This window comes from Phodopus roborovskii, unplaced genomic scaffold, assembly GCF_943737965.1.
Source record: "Phodopus roborovskii unplaced genomic scaffold, PHOROB, whole genome shotgun sequence".
Lineage (NCBI taxonomy): Eukaryota > Metazoa > Chordata > Mammalia > Rodentia > Cricetidae > Phodopus > Phodopus roborovskii.
In genome coordinates, this window is record NW_026126481.1 from 2451993 (window position 1) to 2469596 (window position 17604).

The 17604-nt window shown below is 39.0% G+C and overlaps 1 protein-coding gene across 2 annotated transcripts in view; it reads left to right on the forward strand.

Moving 5' to 3' along the window:
• Positions 1-17604, forward strand: part of Trpm6 (transient receptor potential cation channel subfamily M member 6) — a 128938-nt gene that overhangs the window by 35504 nt on the left and 75830 nt on the right. For both annotated transcript variants that reach the window (XM_051194068.1, XM_051194070.1), the window contains exons 7-14: positions 3495-3669; positions 7856-8024; positions 8522-8645; positions 10914-10986; positions 11109-11209; positions 14964-15098; positions 16065-16118; positions 17156-17299. In XM_051194068.1, coding sequence (XP_051050025.1) covers positions 3495-3669; positions 7856-8024; positions 8522-8645; positions 10914-10986; positions 11109-11209; positions 14964-15098; positions 16065-16118; positions 17156-17299 — 975 coding nt within the window. The remainder of the gene's footprint in view (positions 1-3494; positions 3670-7855; positions 8025-8521; positions 8646-10913; positions 10987-11108; positions 11210-14963; positions 15099-16064; positions 16119-17155; positions 17300-17604) is intronic.

The following is a 17604-nucleotide window of genomic DNA, read 5'->3' on the forward strand; positions in this document are numbered from 1 at the left end:
ATCTATTTCCTCATAAACTTCATTTTTATTCATAGATGAACAAAATTCCATTATGTATATACATGGCAGTTTTACTCATTCATCAATTGATAGGGCTAATAGGCTGAATCCATTTCCTAGATATTGTGACTAGAGTAGCAATGAGTGTAGATGTGTAGGTACCTCTGTGACAGGATGTGGAACCCTTTGGGTATATGCCCAGAAGTTGTATTGTTGGATCATATGACAGTTCTATTTTTAAAGAAAGTTTTTGAGCAACTTCCACATTGATTTCCTAGTGACTACCCTTGTTATATTCATATTAACAGTGAAAAAGATTCCTTTCCCCTACATCTTTTCTAGCTTTTGTAGTTATTTGTTTTCTTGATGATAGTCATTCTGATTGAAGTGTGATGGAATCTCAAAGTAGTTTTGATTTGCATTGCCCTGATGGCTAAGGATATTGAGCACTTTAAAAATATTATGTTAATCAATACTTCTTTTAAACATCCCTTGTTCGGTTCCTTACCAATATTTGATTGGGTTGTTTGACTTTTGATGTTTAGTTTGCAGGATGTGTATGTGGTAATGTGTAGGTGGTAGGATGTGTCCCATTTTGGATTCTGCTTCTTCACTCCATCAATAGTCTCTTCTGTTGTATAGAAACCTCTATATTTCATGAAGTCCTGTTTGTCAGTCATTGGTCCTTTGTCCTGAATGGCTAGAGATCTAGGCAGAAAGCCCTCCTCTTACCTATATCCAAAAATGTTGTTTCTGTATTTTTTTTTATTCTAGAAGCTTCTGAGTTTCAAGACTTATATTAACATATTTCTAAAATATACAGGCAATTTAAGGAAAATATTATTACAGTACTATTAACATACCCCCAAATGAACAATAATTCATAAGTACCCTTGACTTTATGTGATCTAGTTTTTCAGTGTTTCATAGTTTAAAGTTTTTGATTAGTCTATATTCATTGTACAAAGTAATGAACTTCATTATGACATCTTCACAATGCAAGTAGTGTATTTTGCTTATATCTGTCCTCCCTTGCCCTCTTCCTAAAGAGTCTTCTTCCTAAAGTCTTATACTTTAATGCCTTTAAAATCTAAATTCAATGTAGTTTAAAAGTTTCTTGATTTTATTAATCAACAGTGTTTCATATATTGTGATAAACCAGTACATCTTCTGATTTTGACCTACTGATAATTCATTCTTTGCCCCTCCAATTTGTTGAAGAAATTGAGCCATTTGCAACAAAGAGTTTCCTACAGTTTGGATTTTCCAGATCTAACCTATTGAAGCAGGCCTAGCATGATTTTTGTCTCGTCTTTCTTGTCAATTGCTAATCTGATCTACAAGTGTGATCATGTTCAGATTTTTTTCGTGCAGATTTATGCACAAAACATTTGATATCTACTGATTTATTATTTTTGGCAACTATTCCCTAGATCTATGTTTACCCAGTGTTATATCCTAGTTAGTTATTCTATTGCTGTGACTAAAAGTAATTGAGGGAGGAAAGGCTATATTTGGCTTACAGTCCATGATCAGGCAGGAACTAAAGCAGAGATCGTGGAAGAATGTTGCATACTGGCTTGCTCCTTTTGCTCAGTTTGCTTTCTTATTTACCACAGGATTGTTTGCCCAGGGGTGGTACCACACACAGTCAGCTGAGCTCTTCTACATAAATTACCAATAAAGAAGATGCCCTACAGGCTTGCCTAATAAGCCAATCTGATGGAGACATTTTTAAATCAAAGTCCCCTCTTCTCAGATCACTCTAGATTGTGTCGTTGACAAAAACTAACCAACATAGGTTAGGAATGATATTTAACTGTAGCACTCTTTGTACACTTATTAGTTTAAACACTCTACAAAAGGAATATTTTCATTAGCATCTGTTTAATTTCATGGTATATGAAAATACAGGAAGGGCAGAATAATGCTTGACACTTTATTTGGAAGTTTTCAAGACCTCGAGATATTCACCTATCATTCTTCAAAGGTGAAAGATGACTTTTTGTTTTAAGCTCATGAATTTTAATTTGTTTGATGTGTTCAGATCTATTCATCCTGTAGCTGATAATTCTTGTTTAAAAAATGTATTATTTTGTCAAGCAGATCCTTTCTGTATCCTGAGTATTTTAACCAAATTTTATCTGCTGTCACAACTTTTTCTTTTTGCTTTTAAAAATGATTGTATATGATTTTTTTTTTCTCGCTAGAGAAATATCTGGTTTCTTTTAGTGAGACTTCAATCTGTGGGCTATGACTTTTCATGGCTAATAGTATTCTGCTTTCAATTATCATTGTGATTGTCCAGTTAGGTGGTTTCCTGTTTCACAAAAATTTCAGCCATAATATTAATATAGTAATAAAATATACATCTTTGGTACTAAATTGTTTGTTTTCCTAGGAATCACTGAGATCAGTTGCTGTATACATTGACACACTTCCTTTTAGAGAGTGGCAAAATTTTATATTTTTTTACCAACAATGTGCAATAGAACTCATTTTTATGTACTCCTCCATCACCGTTTTGACAGTGAACAATAGCTAATTCTTCTGATTTACATACTTCTGATTATTTATGAGGTTTAGTATCTATGTATATTTTTATGCACTACAATAATTCAGATCCATAGCATTATTGTCAGTATTTAGCATTTCTCCCATTTTTCATTTTGTATTAGTTATCATCACTTTCTACAAATATAAAACATGCAGTAAACAGACCGGTGACTTTGTTTTCAGTTTCTGGCCTCAGCATTATGCTTCAGAGTTGTAAAGTTAACCATTAAAGTTCAATGTCTGTTATTTCTTTGAAGTCTCACAAAACCCCTATCATTGGACTTATCATTATCCTTCTTATACATGAGAAAAAGGGAGACAGAAATTACTCAGGGTTAAAATTAGCCTGAGATTACACTTGGAAATAAGAAGTGGAGCAGCTTCAGGGAGAGTCCACAAATGTCAAAAAGACCCCAAAGCCACATTGCTGTCTGTTATCTTTTATTTAATTTGGAATATGTGAAAAAATAGTGTCAAAATGTTATTCTGAAGAGTACTAGAATAATTTTTTGGATCATGGTGTAGTCTATGGACTGATGCTCATCCTTGAACAGTTTTTAATGATCAGAAACAAGGTGAATACCCAAACTGAGAAATTAGTATTTAGAACCATTTCAGTAATTGTACTACCATGACATCTAAGCCCATGGTCTGGTGCTTATCCTGTTGAACATGGTAGGGTATGTGTGGGTATTGTTCAACTTGTCTTTTTAATATACTGTAAGGTTCATACTGATGCAGAACCTTATTTGACCTGTAAGATATGGGAAATTAAAAAAAAAAAAGGTAAGCTTGCTGAGAAATACGGCCCTGAATAGTAAGTAATACTTTTCATCTAGATAGATGCTCCGTTAGTGTATGGGGACAGGGTTTAGAATCACTGAAGTCTTGGGAAGGACTTTGAGCTCTGTTACCCTCTTGTCTTTGCTGTTTCTCAGGTGGTGTGCATGTACCAGACTCTGAATAATAACCCACTCAGCAAGCTCACTACACTCAACTGTATGCACTCTCACTTCATCCTGTGTGATGATGGGACTGTGGGCAAGTATGGAAACGAAGTGAAGCTCAGGCGGAACCTGGAGAAGCATCTCTCAATGCAGAAGATACACAGCTGTGAGTGCCATCACGGCTCGGCATGTGGCCAGGGGCTTCCTAGTGAACAAGGTGTCTCTTTGTCATCAGCTCAGGGTGGACAGACCTAAGTGGGTCCCCGCCTTAGAGCAGCCAGGGTGTCAGGTTAACACATGGGAGCCAAAAGTTGAAAGACAGCAGGATGTCGGTTGATACAGAAATGACAATAGCACGGAGGAAGACATTTTCAGGGGATGGGGTAGTCAGAGGAGCTTTCACCCGGAATGAAACTTTAACAAGGCCTCCAAGGGAATGTAGGAGCAGATGGAGAGTGAGAGGGATACTTCTATGTGTGAGTGGGGAAAGCTTAAGAGAAATCAAGAGATGAACTTGAGAGGGATATGCATCTAAACTCTTATTGTCAAGGAAGACCCAAGCTTCATGTGTGGACCCAGTGACTTTCAGCAGGGAAGCGGTTAAAATCAGAAATAAGGGTATAGGTTAAAACCTATAGAAATAAGGGTATGGGAGGCAGTAAGGCTGTGCTGTGCCCATCCTAATGCCATAGCATGTTATTTTTGGTTGGAGAGTACATGTGGGTAATCCCATTACAGTTGTGTGGTAGGGTGCTTATCTAGCATGTGTGAGGCTCTGTTCCAACGCAGCACTGCAAAGAGGCATCCTCACCTCCACATCAGTAGCAGCAACAGCAAATGGCTCTTTGGTGTTATTTGTGGAACAGGAGTACTAGGTAGGCTGACTAGACAACTGTTATAGAAAGAGGAGGACCGAGTGTTTTCTGGAGGAATGGAGGCCTTTTACTCCAGCATCTCCAAATGGGCCCTGAGATATACTGAGCCAATTCTTCCAAAAGATATCTGTATCTTTCAAGGGACTCACGTTCTTTGCATCCTTTGAGTGGTGGCTGGAAAAGTAAGTCCCTTTTGTTTTTGTTTTTGTCCTTGTTCCTTTGAGGCAGCAGAAAGTATGGGGTTAGAGACAACTCTGTCTTTGCTGTCTGTGAGCTTGGGCAATAGGGTCAATACTTGCTAAGATTTTAAACTTTTTAAGTGTAAGGATTTATCTAGCCCTAACTTTTGTTGCAAAAGCCGAGAAAAAGAAATATGTTCAATATTGCCTTTGGTCCCCCACCCCCACTTCTGTGATGAAATACTCTGACAAAAGCAACTTCAGGAGGGTAGAGCTTGTTCTGACTCTCAGTTCAAGGGTAGGTCCATCATGGTGGGGTAGTCAAGGCAACAGGAGCTTGAAGAAACTGGTTACATCACATTTATAATCAGGAAGCATACAGAAATGAATGCATGTTAGTGCTCAGCTTGCTTTCTTCATTTTACATAGTCCAGTATGCTCTTCCTAGAGAATAGTCCTATTCATATTCAAGATGGGTCTTCCCAATAAATAAATGCAACCAAGATAATCTCCCACAGTCATGCCTAGGGGCTGTTTCCTAGAGGATTCCAGACTCTTTCTAGTTGACAACTAGTACTAACCATTGTAAATGTGATTAAAAGTGTTGGGTGCAGTGTTTCTTTAATAAATGTCTTTCTTCCCTTCCCCTTTTTTGGTATGGCTCTGTGGAAGTTCTTGTGTATTGATGCCTGATTGTCATACCTGATGTGTCCATGGGGGGGATCACATATTCATATTTATCATTCATATAGTTACTTTGACAGAATGAAAGTATATAACTACTGATTATTTATTTCTAAAAAATTAGCCAAAACAGCTTTGAAGCAGTTGGTTGGCCTTTGGTGTTAGCAAAAAGGACTTATAAAAATAAAATAAAATAATAAATGAAATATGGCTCCCATTAGAGTTGCTAAAGGAATCTGGGTCTCAGTAATTGGCCATTGAAAGGGGACAATGGCAGTTGTTTTTCAGCCATTGTCCTGTCAGGATAGGAAGCATAGGTCCCAGGGCCCCTCTTTCTCCTGGTAATTTTAGTGTAGTCTCCACAGAAGAGAGTATTGTTTCCCAAGGTGACTGTTTCAGGAACCATTAACCTTGAGAACTATGGTCTTCTTGACCCTTACTGGCAGGCAGCAGCCTGTAGTTCTCTAATGAGGCTTCTCTGCATTAGACTTTTAAATTCTTAACAAAAATATTTATTATTTCTTTGAACTGATACGTAAGAGAAACGTGCCATGAATGCATTATATTCTGCTCAAATCAGTCTAAACATTGCTCTTGCTTCTTTATGAGGAAAGTATTCAAACATCCTCTTAGAACTGGGCAGTGCTGGTGCTCACCTGTAATCCCAACATGAGATGCAAAGGGAGGCAAATCTTTGTAATTCAAGGCCAGCCTGGTCTATAGAGTGTGTTCCAGGACAGCCCAGGCTATACAGAGAAACCCTGTCTCATAAAACCAAAATAATAACAACAACAATAACCTTAAATAACCCACCTTAACATTTGTGGATTCTGGGACAAGGGTACTAGATGTCTGTATTCTACTATCTAATATTTGAAAGCCTGAAATAAAACCAACACACTAATGCTCTATTCATTGACCTTGACATATATTAGCCAGGCTAGTCTATGTTTATTCTTGGGTTTTAGAAAGTACTGAGCCAGAGCATCACAGTGGGGGGGGGGTCCTCAACCCATTCACTTTCTGATTCTATCTGTCTCTAGCTCAATCCTGGGATTCTAGATAGGCTATACCTTGACATTCCCTGGACACCTCAATTGGGACCAAGTATCTTTCTACCTCTTTTTTACTTCCCAAATCTACCTCTTGCTTTGCAGAGGATATACTTGGGGCAGAGGCTCAAGTGGCCCCCCAGAAGCTGAGATCTTGGAGTCTTCTTCAGGAAGCAGGTTGTGAGCACAGGCTTCTCTCCGCAGTCACCCTGTGCAGACTCCTGTCTTAGTTAAGGCTGCCATTGGTGTAAAGAGACACCATGACCATGGCAACTCTTATAAAGGAAAACATTCAATTGGGGCTGACTTACAATTTCAGTGCTTTAGTCCATTATTGTAATGGCAGGAATCATAGTGGCATGCAGGCAAACATGGTGCTCAAGAGGTAACTGAGAGTTCTACATGCAGATCAGAAAAAAAAAAAAAAAATCAGGAAAAGAATGCCACAGTGCTTGGCTTGGGACCTCAAAGCCCAACAGTGACACACTTTCTCCAACAAGACCACACCTCCTAATAGTGCCCTGTGGGCCTATGGGTGAAAGTTTTTATTCAAACCACCATCTGTGAGGGTAGGGGATGACCAGAGCAAGGCCACAGCATGGCTCTGAAAACAATTTACTGGAGGTGAAGTTCTTTGTTGCTCAAGGATGAATATAAAATATTGTTTACCAGTTTTCCTTCCTTTGAAATGTAAAATGAAATCTATGGTTTATAAGCAACATGTTGAAATTCAAATCAATAAGATGATTAAAGTCATGCTGAGCATGGCAATTCATACTTGCAATGTAGCACTCAATTGGTTAAAAAAAATGGATTGTGAGTTTAAGGCGAACCTCAGCTATATAGTTACAACTTGTTTCAAAATATCAGAAATGCTTTGATGTTAATGGCTTATTGTATATTCTTTCAGAGACTTCCATTAACTTATTAAAAAGTATGCATACATATATACATATAAATGCATAGTTACAACAGGGCTTTGAAAATACAAATAGGATGTATTATACATGTTGCTTTATAATTTTTTCATTTAGTAGTTTTTAGAAAAGAATGGCTCAATAGTTGATGCAGCTTTTTTGACTCCTTGCTTTGTTAAGATAATATATAATCATGATAAGAAATTCAAAAAGTGAAAAATGTACTTTACTGAAATACAAAAGACATTGAAGCTTTCCCTTCCCATCATTAAAAGTTTATTCAACTGACAAAGCCTGGCTGTTTTTAATGAGTGATGGGGACACTGGTATCTATTGTATAGATCTGCTTACTTTTAAATTCTTTAGAATTTTCAAACATGAAATGTTAACAAGTTTTAAGCTCCCCCCACCCCTTGTAAGTGACTGAAAGCTTTTACTGATCTTTTACCTGGCAAAAGCTTAGAGATGCCCCCACCCCATATTTGGGCTACATTTTCTCTCAAGTCCAAGTTTCTGATTGGTTTGGATTTGATCAAGCAGGAAGGTAAAGGTAGTAGTTGAAGGATTTAAATGTAGAAATCAAGATGGCTGGCTGACCAAGACAGGACAGCTTTGTGACAGTGTGCTACTTGTGACCTGAAACAGGCTCAAGACAAGGTGTGCCCGTGGTGGGCCTGGTGGTGGAAGGAGGCCCCAATGTCATCCTCACAGTATGGGAGACTGTCAAGAACAAGGAGCCTGTGGTGGTGTGTGAGGGCACAGGCAGAGCTGCCGATCTCTTGGCCTTCACCTACAAACATTTGGAGGATGGAGGGTGAGTTGTTGACAACTCCAGTTTGAAAACTTGGTGACTCTTCATTCTTCCCCTTTGGACATTCAAGCTGTGCATTTTCATGGACCATACAAGCCACATGCTTAGACAGTCACTCCTCTTTCAGTGACTGGACTTGTGCATCAGATCCCCAACCTGTAACCGGGAGAGTTGTTCTTGTCTTAGCCGGGCCTACCATTTTAGGGGGGTTGGACCATTTGAGAATATTTTGCCCAGACTGTGAAAACTCACTGCCTTCTGGAACCCCATCAGCTTAAGGATGCATTGTTTCAGGGGACCTGGTAGATGAAACTCTTCACATTAAAATTCATCCTTCTCTGCATCCCCTCTCCCCCTGCTATGCATTTGCTTCTTGATCATGGGCTCTCTTCAGGACAGCCTTCTCAGTACCCACACGGAGTACCCTACTCACACCATTGCTACTGGCCTGGTCTCTTCTCTGGGTTGCTTCAAGTTATGCCCATTTATTTCTCTACCAGGATACTGCGCCCTCAGGTGAAAGAAGAGATCTTCTGTTTGATTCAGAGCATGTTCAACTTCAGCCTTAGGCAGTCGAAGCACCTGTTCCAAACGCTAATGGAGTGCATGGCACACAAGGACTCTGTGAGTATGATGAGTTGATGACTTAAAAAAAATGCCACCTTCCAGAACTCAAAATTTATTTTTACATTTTAAAAAAGTGCACAGAATAGCTATTTTGAACTTTGATGGACATCACTGCAAAATTTGACCCTTCAGTTGTGTAAACTTGGATTCATACTGCTCTACCTCTACACTTACCCTTCATGTTCTACATTTCAGAGTCTCTCTGGGACAAAGTACTTAGAAAAGCAGTATTACACAGAAGTTACCAAACATAAACACTTGCAAAGGTTGAAAGGGCAGCTCCAGGAGTGCAGTGGACTTAAGTCTGCTGTTACATGACCACATCACAGCATTGTGAGTGAGACCCGCAGCAGGTCCACATGTGTGCAATGGACAAGGACAAATTCGAGATTAAACCCTGCAATAGGAAACACAGTTCAGCAGAGTGTAGTGGCATACACCTTTAACTCCAGCACCCAGGAGTCAGGGGCAGGGGCAGGGGTAGGGGCACGGACACAGGCACAGGTACAGGCCCAGGCAGTTGATCTTTGTGAGTTCAAGGCCAGCCTAGTTTGCATGGTGAGTTCCAGGCTAGCCATAGCTACACAGTGAGACTCTGCATCAAGCAAATCAAAGCAACAAACAAACGAACAAACAAACAAACAAAAAAGGGCTATGAGTATAATGTAGACTCAGGAAAACTGTTTGTGTTTTAGGGAACTGTTTCCAAAGTTTTTATTGATGACTACTTAGATGATATGAAATAGAAAACTTGAGTAAATATGCAGATAAGTTGCCATTTACAGTGATCTCTCCAGAACCGGGAAGCTTAGTGAAGTCATGAAGGGATTATGTTGGTACTAAAGCATACCTTACAAAACCAATAGAACAGGTTTAAGAACCCACATGAAAAACCCTTCGGCATCCTCAGTGACCAAAACCATGTTTATAAGTGGCCATGTGCTTTTGACTGTCTTTCATCTGAAATAACCCTAAGAATGAGTTCAAGATGACTCATTTCCATTTTGGAAATTATGCAGCTGAAGGCTAGACAATTTAAATGATTTGTCCAGTCATCCAGTTAAGCAATGGCAGGCCTGATCTGAGATCAGAGGTGCTACCCTGCCATGCTTTGCATAATTAGAAGAAAAGGCCACATGAAAGGGATTGCTGTACTGCTTGCTTCTTTCTGTCATTAAGTCGTATAATTACTGAGCAGCGATCGAAAGATGAAAAAAGGCAAAGGAAGAAAATTGCAGTGCTCACATCACAGCCATCGGGCTCTGTGCAGCTGGTGGTGGAGGCTGATTTATTTATTTATTTATTTATTTTGGTGTACACAGTTGTCATGTTAGGCAAAAGGGACCTTGGTCATTTCCCTAGATTCTTATTTATTTTGTGGACATGTAACTCACATTCAGTGGCTTTAAGATATGTTCCTGAGGTGGTCTAGTTAGAGTCTTACTTGGGACTAGCTCTTGCCATTCCTGGCTTTTTCTATTAGTTTAGCTTCCTGTATTACAGGAAATATGTTTTCATTTGGAAAGGTGTAGTATGTGTATAAACAGATATAAATGTGGGCAAAATCTGAAATTCTAGAGGAGACCAACAAAGGGTAACACCAGACGATGAAGAAGGGTAGGGGCATGTGGGGGTGAGCCAAAGGATACATGGGACATCAAGGAGGAAAAGAATCTGTTGGGGGGGGCAGGGAGACACAAGAGTAGCAAGGGATAGGGACATAGGGGAAACAAAAACCACAAAACGTCATACTCCGTTAAAAAGTGTCACAATGCTATCTAACACATTATATGCTGAGTTTTAAAAGTCAGCCACACACTAGGAAACACTGAGCACTTTGATGTTATGAAGACTGCAGATCATTGTACCATCCAGGGCCATCGGCTTACTGAGTTTATGATGAACATTTGAGGTGTACCCTCACATTATGAGGCAAAGGTCTTGGTTTTGAAGTTTAAGTGAACAGAGGGTTGCAGAGGGCTTTCACGGTTTTCCCTTCCAAAGGAGGGGTGAGTTGATTTGCAGTGGGAGTTTGACAATGGGGCTCTTTGTCCGAGAATGGTACATAGTAAACTCCATTACTTGTGAGATTTTTAAAGTGTATTTTCTTTCCAAGTCCCTCACCTTATTTGGAACAGTTTTTAATTTACATAATCAGGAATATTTCCTTCAGAAGCTGAAATGTTCATCTTATTGTCACCATTTGAAGATATCTCTGGGGTAGTTTCTAAACCCTGTGACTTTCTGATTTTTCACCCACCACAGATTACCATATTTGATGCTGAGTCTGAGGAGCACCAAGACCTTGATTTGGCAATCCTCACGGCTTTGCTGAAGGGTGAGTGACCCACCAGATTCACGATTCCTCCCCACTTCTGGTTCTTACGTTCGAGAGGATTCTGTGTTTTCACCTAGATATTTTTGAATAGAATATTTGATTATTCCTTTATTTCTCCCTAGGCACAAACTTATCAATATCAGAACAATTAAATCTGTCAATGGCTTGGGACAGAATGGACATTGCCAAGAAACATGTCCTAATTTATGGACAACATTGGAAGGTAGGATGAAAATGAGGTTGTTTGAAAAAAGTATTTTGCATACTGATTTGTTAGGGGTTGAAAAGAGGAAATTGGAGGAGACATGGGCACCATTCTGATGGCTAGGCACCCAGGGAAGCAAAGGTATGTCTCTTCTTTGGTTTGCCTCCCTGAAAACAAAATTTCCCTGGTTTCATGGGAGATGAAATAAGAAGTCAAAATACTTAAAGAATGGACAGAAAGATTTTAAATTTATTTTGAATGAGTTTGATTTTGTTTTTTATTGTTTAGAACTTAAATATTATCTTAGTGTTTTGTTTAGTTTTCATTAAAATGTGACATTTATAGTGGAACATGTAGAGACTACCACAAGAAGACTGTGAGCTCTTAACTTCTGAACACAGTGAAGATGCAGTGTGTTTTCCTCTGCCTCTGCTCAGTCCTTCCTTACACTCTGTCATAAGCTTTGCTGTAAAGTACCAGATTAGATCACAAGGTTGAGGTGTCTGCAGGAGCTCCTTGTGACTAAACCAAGATAAAACCTAGTGTGTTCTAAAATGACCATACAAATAAAAGACAAGCAAAGATGAAGAGAGTAATTATCACCAAGGAAAAGCCTCATCCCACAAGTTGTCCTCAGAATGCCTTGTCATCTCAGAGGCCAGTATCCCACCAGAATGAATCTCAGTCTATATCAGGCCACACTTCTGATGTGTGAGCTATGATCACAATTGTCTAGGGTACTTTCCAGACACTCCCAAGCTGGCTCTGCTTGGGAACTTACAGTTATCTGATAGATGACTAAAGTGAGATAGGATTTGGTATCTTTATCTTCAAATCATCTGACCCTTTGCCGCCCCTTCTTGAATCACGCTCTTCTCTGCATGGAGGCACGTTGATCATTTGAAAAATGTTTTGTTTAAAGACTAGAAAGGGTTAGCTTGACCACTGCTAGCTGGAGTGGGTCTGTGTTTCTTCTGCTTTTGCATTTTCTTCAACTCAAACACTGAAAGTTCTTCATCCCTGTAAAGAGGCCATGAAGTTTGTGCAAGATGAGGACATGACATTTATTCTTAGTTCACCAAGTACAAGACCAGGGTGCTTGTGCCTAAGAAGAATGCTGTTTGAAACTGTGCCCGCGACTAATGGACAATCACCAAATCTTAAGCTGACAGCCTTTTGCTGACATGAGCAGCTTGTCTCCTTTGGTTTGGTCTCATTTCTACTGTAATCATGCCACATGTTCCTATCCTCTGCTATCAATGACAGAAATCAGTGAAAAAATAGAAAAATATATTCAATATTGTAATGGTAATAATCATCATTAATAGTTCACTAAAAGTTTAAGTTGTGACTATATCTCAGTCGTATTTCATTCGAATTAACACATGCACATGGTTTAAAACATCAAATAAAGTTACAAGATTATGAAAATGATTCTCTACTGCAATGAGCCTTCTACATTTGACACTTTTGACTGTTCTATTTGTAACTTTCTATATTCTAAATTAGGTCACACAGATCTTTTCCAGCTCATCAGTCTTAGGAACTTCTTGGTCTTTCTGACCTTTGAGACTCACTCTGTGTTGTTGGAGGTTCCCTTAGGTTTTGGAGCTTGGATGCCATTCTGGGATCTCCCTCACTAGTGTGGGATCTTCTTGCCCCTCTGCTATGTTTCCTGTGACTCAAGACTCCTTTTCTAGTTTTCCTCTTCTGTAATGATGGCAAGAATTAGTAACTTCCTAAGAAAGGACATGGGAGCTAAATATTCAGAGGACCTGATATATGGCTGTATTTTAATTCATGATTAGAAATATTTTTTTAAAGTTTTGTTACCATTATTTTGTTGCTGTTGTTGTCATTAATATGTGGTGGGGGCTGGGGGCACACATGCCATGTATGCAAGTGGAGACTGGAAGACAGCTTTGTGGGGTCAATTCTTTCCTTACAACTTAATATAGGTTCTATGGCTCCCTCTCAGGTTGCTATGCTTTCAGGACAGATGTTTTTACCTGATGAGCCATCCTGCTTAACCTAGAACTACATTTTTCTTCCCCATCATAATTTTGACTGTCTAGCATTGGTATTGACAAATGAACACCATTCCATCTTTAGGTCCTTGTGACCATGTCTTTTCTTCTTCCCTGGAGTTTTTAAAATATTTTCTTTCTCCAAGGTCCTGAGCTTTCACAATGGTGTGTGTTAGGTCTTGTCTTACTTTTTTATTGCTATGATAAAACATCACGACCAAGGCAACTTATAAAAGAAAACATTTAATTGGGCTCATGGTTTCAGAGGGTCAGAGTTCATGATGGTGGAGTGGAGCTCTGGTGGCAGCAATAGCTGAAATCTGGCATGTGAAAACCAGAAGCACAAGGCAGAGAGGCACCCCGGAAGTAGTGCAAGTCTTTTGAAACCTCATCTTCTCCAACAAGGCCACGCCTCCTAATCATTCCCAAATTGTTCCATCAGTGAGAGCATTCAGATAGATGACTCTATCTGGGCTATTCTCATTCAAAACGGCCCAGGTGTAAAGATTCATTATGTACATAATTTCAAACTTGAACTCACAGTTCCATCCTATCCCCTTTGTTTTCTCTGTTCTTTCTTTTTAGACTCCTGTTTCCTGAGTGTTTACTCTGTTGCTGATAATTGTTTCCCTTGCTTTTCTTGTATTTGTGTTTGGTAGGGTTTCTCAACTTCTCAGCCTCACTGAAACCTTGCTTTACTGGTAGCAGAGGGTTAGTCTGCCAATTCCCAGGAACACATCTGTTTGCTGAATGGATTTCTTTCCTCTGTGTTCAGTGGTACCTGGAATAGCTCTTATCTGCCTGAAACTATTAATAATAGCCTTTTGGAGGCTTTCCTCCTGAATTATTTTGTTCCTCCAAGATTTTTAATCCATTTGTGTTGAATTTTTTTTTTTTTTCTACTCAAGGGTTTGAACTTCAGCAAAAGTCATCTGATGACATTTGCTGGGGGACTCTTCTCAGTGTCAACACACTCGTGTCTTCTCTTGCATTGATGACAATGCCAGAAAAGTCTGTACCAGCTGGGAGGTGTAAGCGTTACTGCTCATAGTAAAAGGTCAAGTGGGGACAATGACTTCTTAGTCCTAACATTAGACTTAGCACGTGTACATTGACTTCACTGTGGCCTCTCTGTTATATGGCATCAATCTCTGTGATCTTGATACTTTTCACTAAAATTGTTTGGCTTTGGGTGGACTGGAGCCAACTACCACTTGACCAACCTTTCACATTCTACACTGCTGTCCTCATTCCTCCTCCACACCTCCCGCACTTATGAATTGATTTGTTTAAATAAATTCTTCTGATGTAGTTTTGTGGATTTTTTTTGGTAGGGGAAAATTAGATAAGTATGTCCAACATGACACTTATGCATGCAAAGTTTAAATGGCAGAATGATGGTACCAAAACCAATTAAAACCAAAATTTAAAAAGATCCATCAGTCAAATGAATGAGTAAATATTTCCCTCCATCCTCAAATTAAAAACAAACCCAGAAACTCTTGTATTTTCATTAGAAGTACCTTTATGACTCACCATCAGTTTGGGGGAACTTTGAGGTTGTTATAGTGTTTAGTTTTCTCACACAAGAACATGAATCATTCTTGATTATGTTTTCACTTAGGCCCTGGTTTCTTAAGAAAATTGTACTTTATAATGATGGTATGTATGTAGTGTTACTTGTGATTCTTATTTCACTCATGTTAATTATCTTCATACTTCTTCCTTATTTGTACCTCCTGAAGCCCGGTGCTCTAGAACAAGCAATGTTAGATGCATTAGTGATGGATCGGGTGGATTTTGTGAAACTCTTGATAGAGAATGGAGTGAACCTCCATCGTTTCCTCACTATCCCCCGGCTGGAAGATCTCTATAATACAGTGAGTATCATGTCATCTTGCTCAAGATTTGTTTGCTAGTTAGCTTCAGGTTTGTCTCTCTCCTTGAATGCTCATGTGTCAACATAGCTTTCAGAATGTAGACTTACTTTCCAATTTAAGTCACACCCTTACCATGGAATCATTTTTATCTTAAGATGAAGACAACAGTGTGAATAAGAACAATTTTATTCAGTTATTTGGTGTATCTTGACCTAAAGCCACTAATAGTTAATATGATGCTCTTGGGCCAGTGAGGTGGCTCATTGAGTAAAGGCACTTGTGGCCAAGGCTGATGACCAAGTTTGACCTGTGAGACCTGCTTATCCATTGTGAAAATGTCCATTGTTCATGGCAGGCATCTTCTTGAATTTTCCTTCATGTTCCTTTCAGTACTGTCCTCTCTTCAAGCATCATTAAAGTTTTGTCTTCATCATTGCTCCAGTTACTTAACGGTGTTCTCTTTCTAGAATTTGAAGCACTTTCAGCTTCTTTTTAGCACACGCATCTTCACACTGTTGGCTACTTAGGATATGTACTATCCTTCATTTCCCATTATCATGAAGACTCCCTTGAACCCCAGGAAGCTGAACATTGTTGAGGATTCAACAAAGTTCCAATCGATAGAATGCACTTGTGTGCAGAGATTTGATGGAATTTACTTATCATAAAGGACAGTCATAAATGCTTAAATTTTGTGCTTCTTACTACATAAAACTAACATTCTTACTGTCTCTCTATATATACATGCTTTGGAAACTACTTTGAATGTACATGGCATCTCCTGGAGAAACTCCCTCTTTAAAATTAAGTAGCTTAAGTCTCATTACGAAAGATGCTGAAGAAGATTTCCAGTGTTCCAGGTTGCCTATATAATTTGAAATACCTGTGTAATTCTGAAACAAGGCACCTCCAGCACACAATAGTTAAAGGAAGTTATTCTTTTTCTTCTTCTTTTTTAAATCACAGAAACAAGGACCAACTAATACGTTTTTACGTCACCTTGTCCAAGATGTAAAACAGGTAACCAAAGTATGAAAGTTGAAAATACTCTTTGCCTATTACCTTAGATTTGAGATAATTGAATGAAAATTTATAAAATGTAGGTTTGGATTTTGTTGGGAATTACTTACTCTTTAATCACCAAATTTTACTCTTCTAGGTTCTCCCACTTTGTTTCTGTTTTTAAAGTTTGGTCCATCAGCCAAGTGACATTAGTTATGAAAACCACACATCAGAAGGATGACGTTCAGTAACACAGTGCTCTCTGGAAGACCTTGAGACAGTTGTCAGCACCACACAAACAAATAGACAAAAACAGAACAAACAGGCCAGATTGCGGGGTCCAGGCTTATAATTCTAGCATCCAGGAGGTTGAGACATGAGTATTCAGGTTTAAGGGCAGCCTGGGCTACGTATTAGACTCTGCCTCAAAAGAAACAACCAAAATAAATGAAGAAAAAAAGTAATGGATTCTACCTATCACACAGCCAGTGAGGACATCAGTAGCACAGGTCTTTTGGGGATGTCTAGTGTTGATTTTTGATGTTTCCTGTTATCATTGTTTTGAGTACCAGTGGCAACTTAAGAGATGCAAGCATGCTTTTGTGTGTCTGAGCCCTGTTGCAGGGAGTTAGGATGGGTCAGCATCCTTGGTCATGTTTTTCTCACAGTGTTCTTGAAAATGTAAAGGTCTTTTATTTGTCACTGTGGTAAAAGGCCACCCAGGGAATATTTTAAGAATTCTCTCATTATTTGAAGCTTGGCATCTCACTGTGTAGTGTATGGACTTTATGCTCCTGTTGACTCATTTGGAGAGTCAGATAAAAGAAAGATATTTACTTGGCAAATTGACAGTAAGCAAAATTGTCTAAGCTGATATAGACTTAAGTTATATTGATTTGAGCTATAGCAAAAATGACTTGCCTAAATCATTCCCTAAATTTTAGTCACAATATACTTCAGAGAAAGGGATGGATAAGTTAAGTGTGTTGCCTTTTGAGAGCATAGAAAAAGAGATATAGAAGAACAAAGCTGTGACTCCTTGCTCTCTGTTGTAGCATACCCTTCTCTCAAGCTACAGAATAACGCTCATCGATATTGGACTGGTAATAGAGTACCTTATTGGTGGAGCCTATCGAAGCAGCTACACTAGGAAAAGTTTCAGAGTTCTCTACAACAACCTCTACAGAAAGCAGCACAAGGTAACATCATTGAAAAGTACTCCAGTGCAAGGAAGGAGAATTGCAAAGTTTGGTTTTAGAAAAATGCCCAACTGAGTCCCAGGGGTAGTAGATTTGGTGATGCGCCTCTCATCTGAGGACAGGTCACCTGTTGTATGTAGACAAAGGATTTGTGTACTGGCATGGGATAGATATAAAAAAAAACCTCTTTGAAGAAACAGATTGATGAGTAAATTACCCACAATACAAAGCAGGATGTTGTACTCTGTGGACATAGAAGTGGTATGTGATGAATCTGGTTAGAGAAAAGCTGCTTCTTTTCTTCC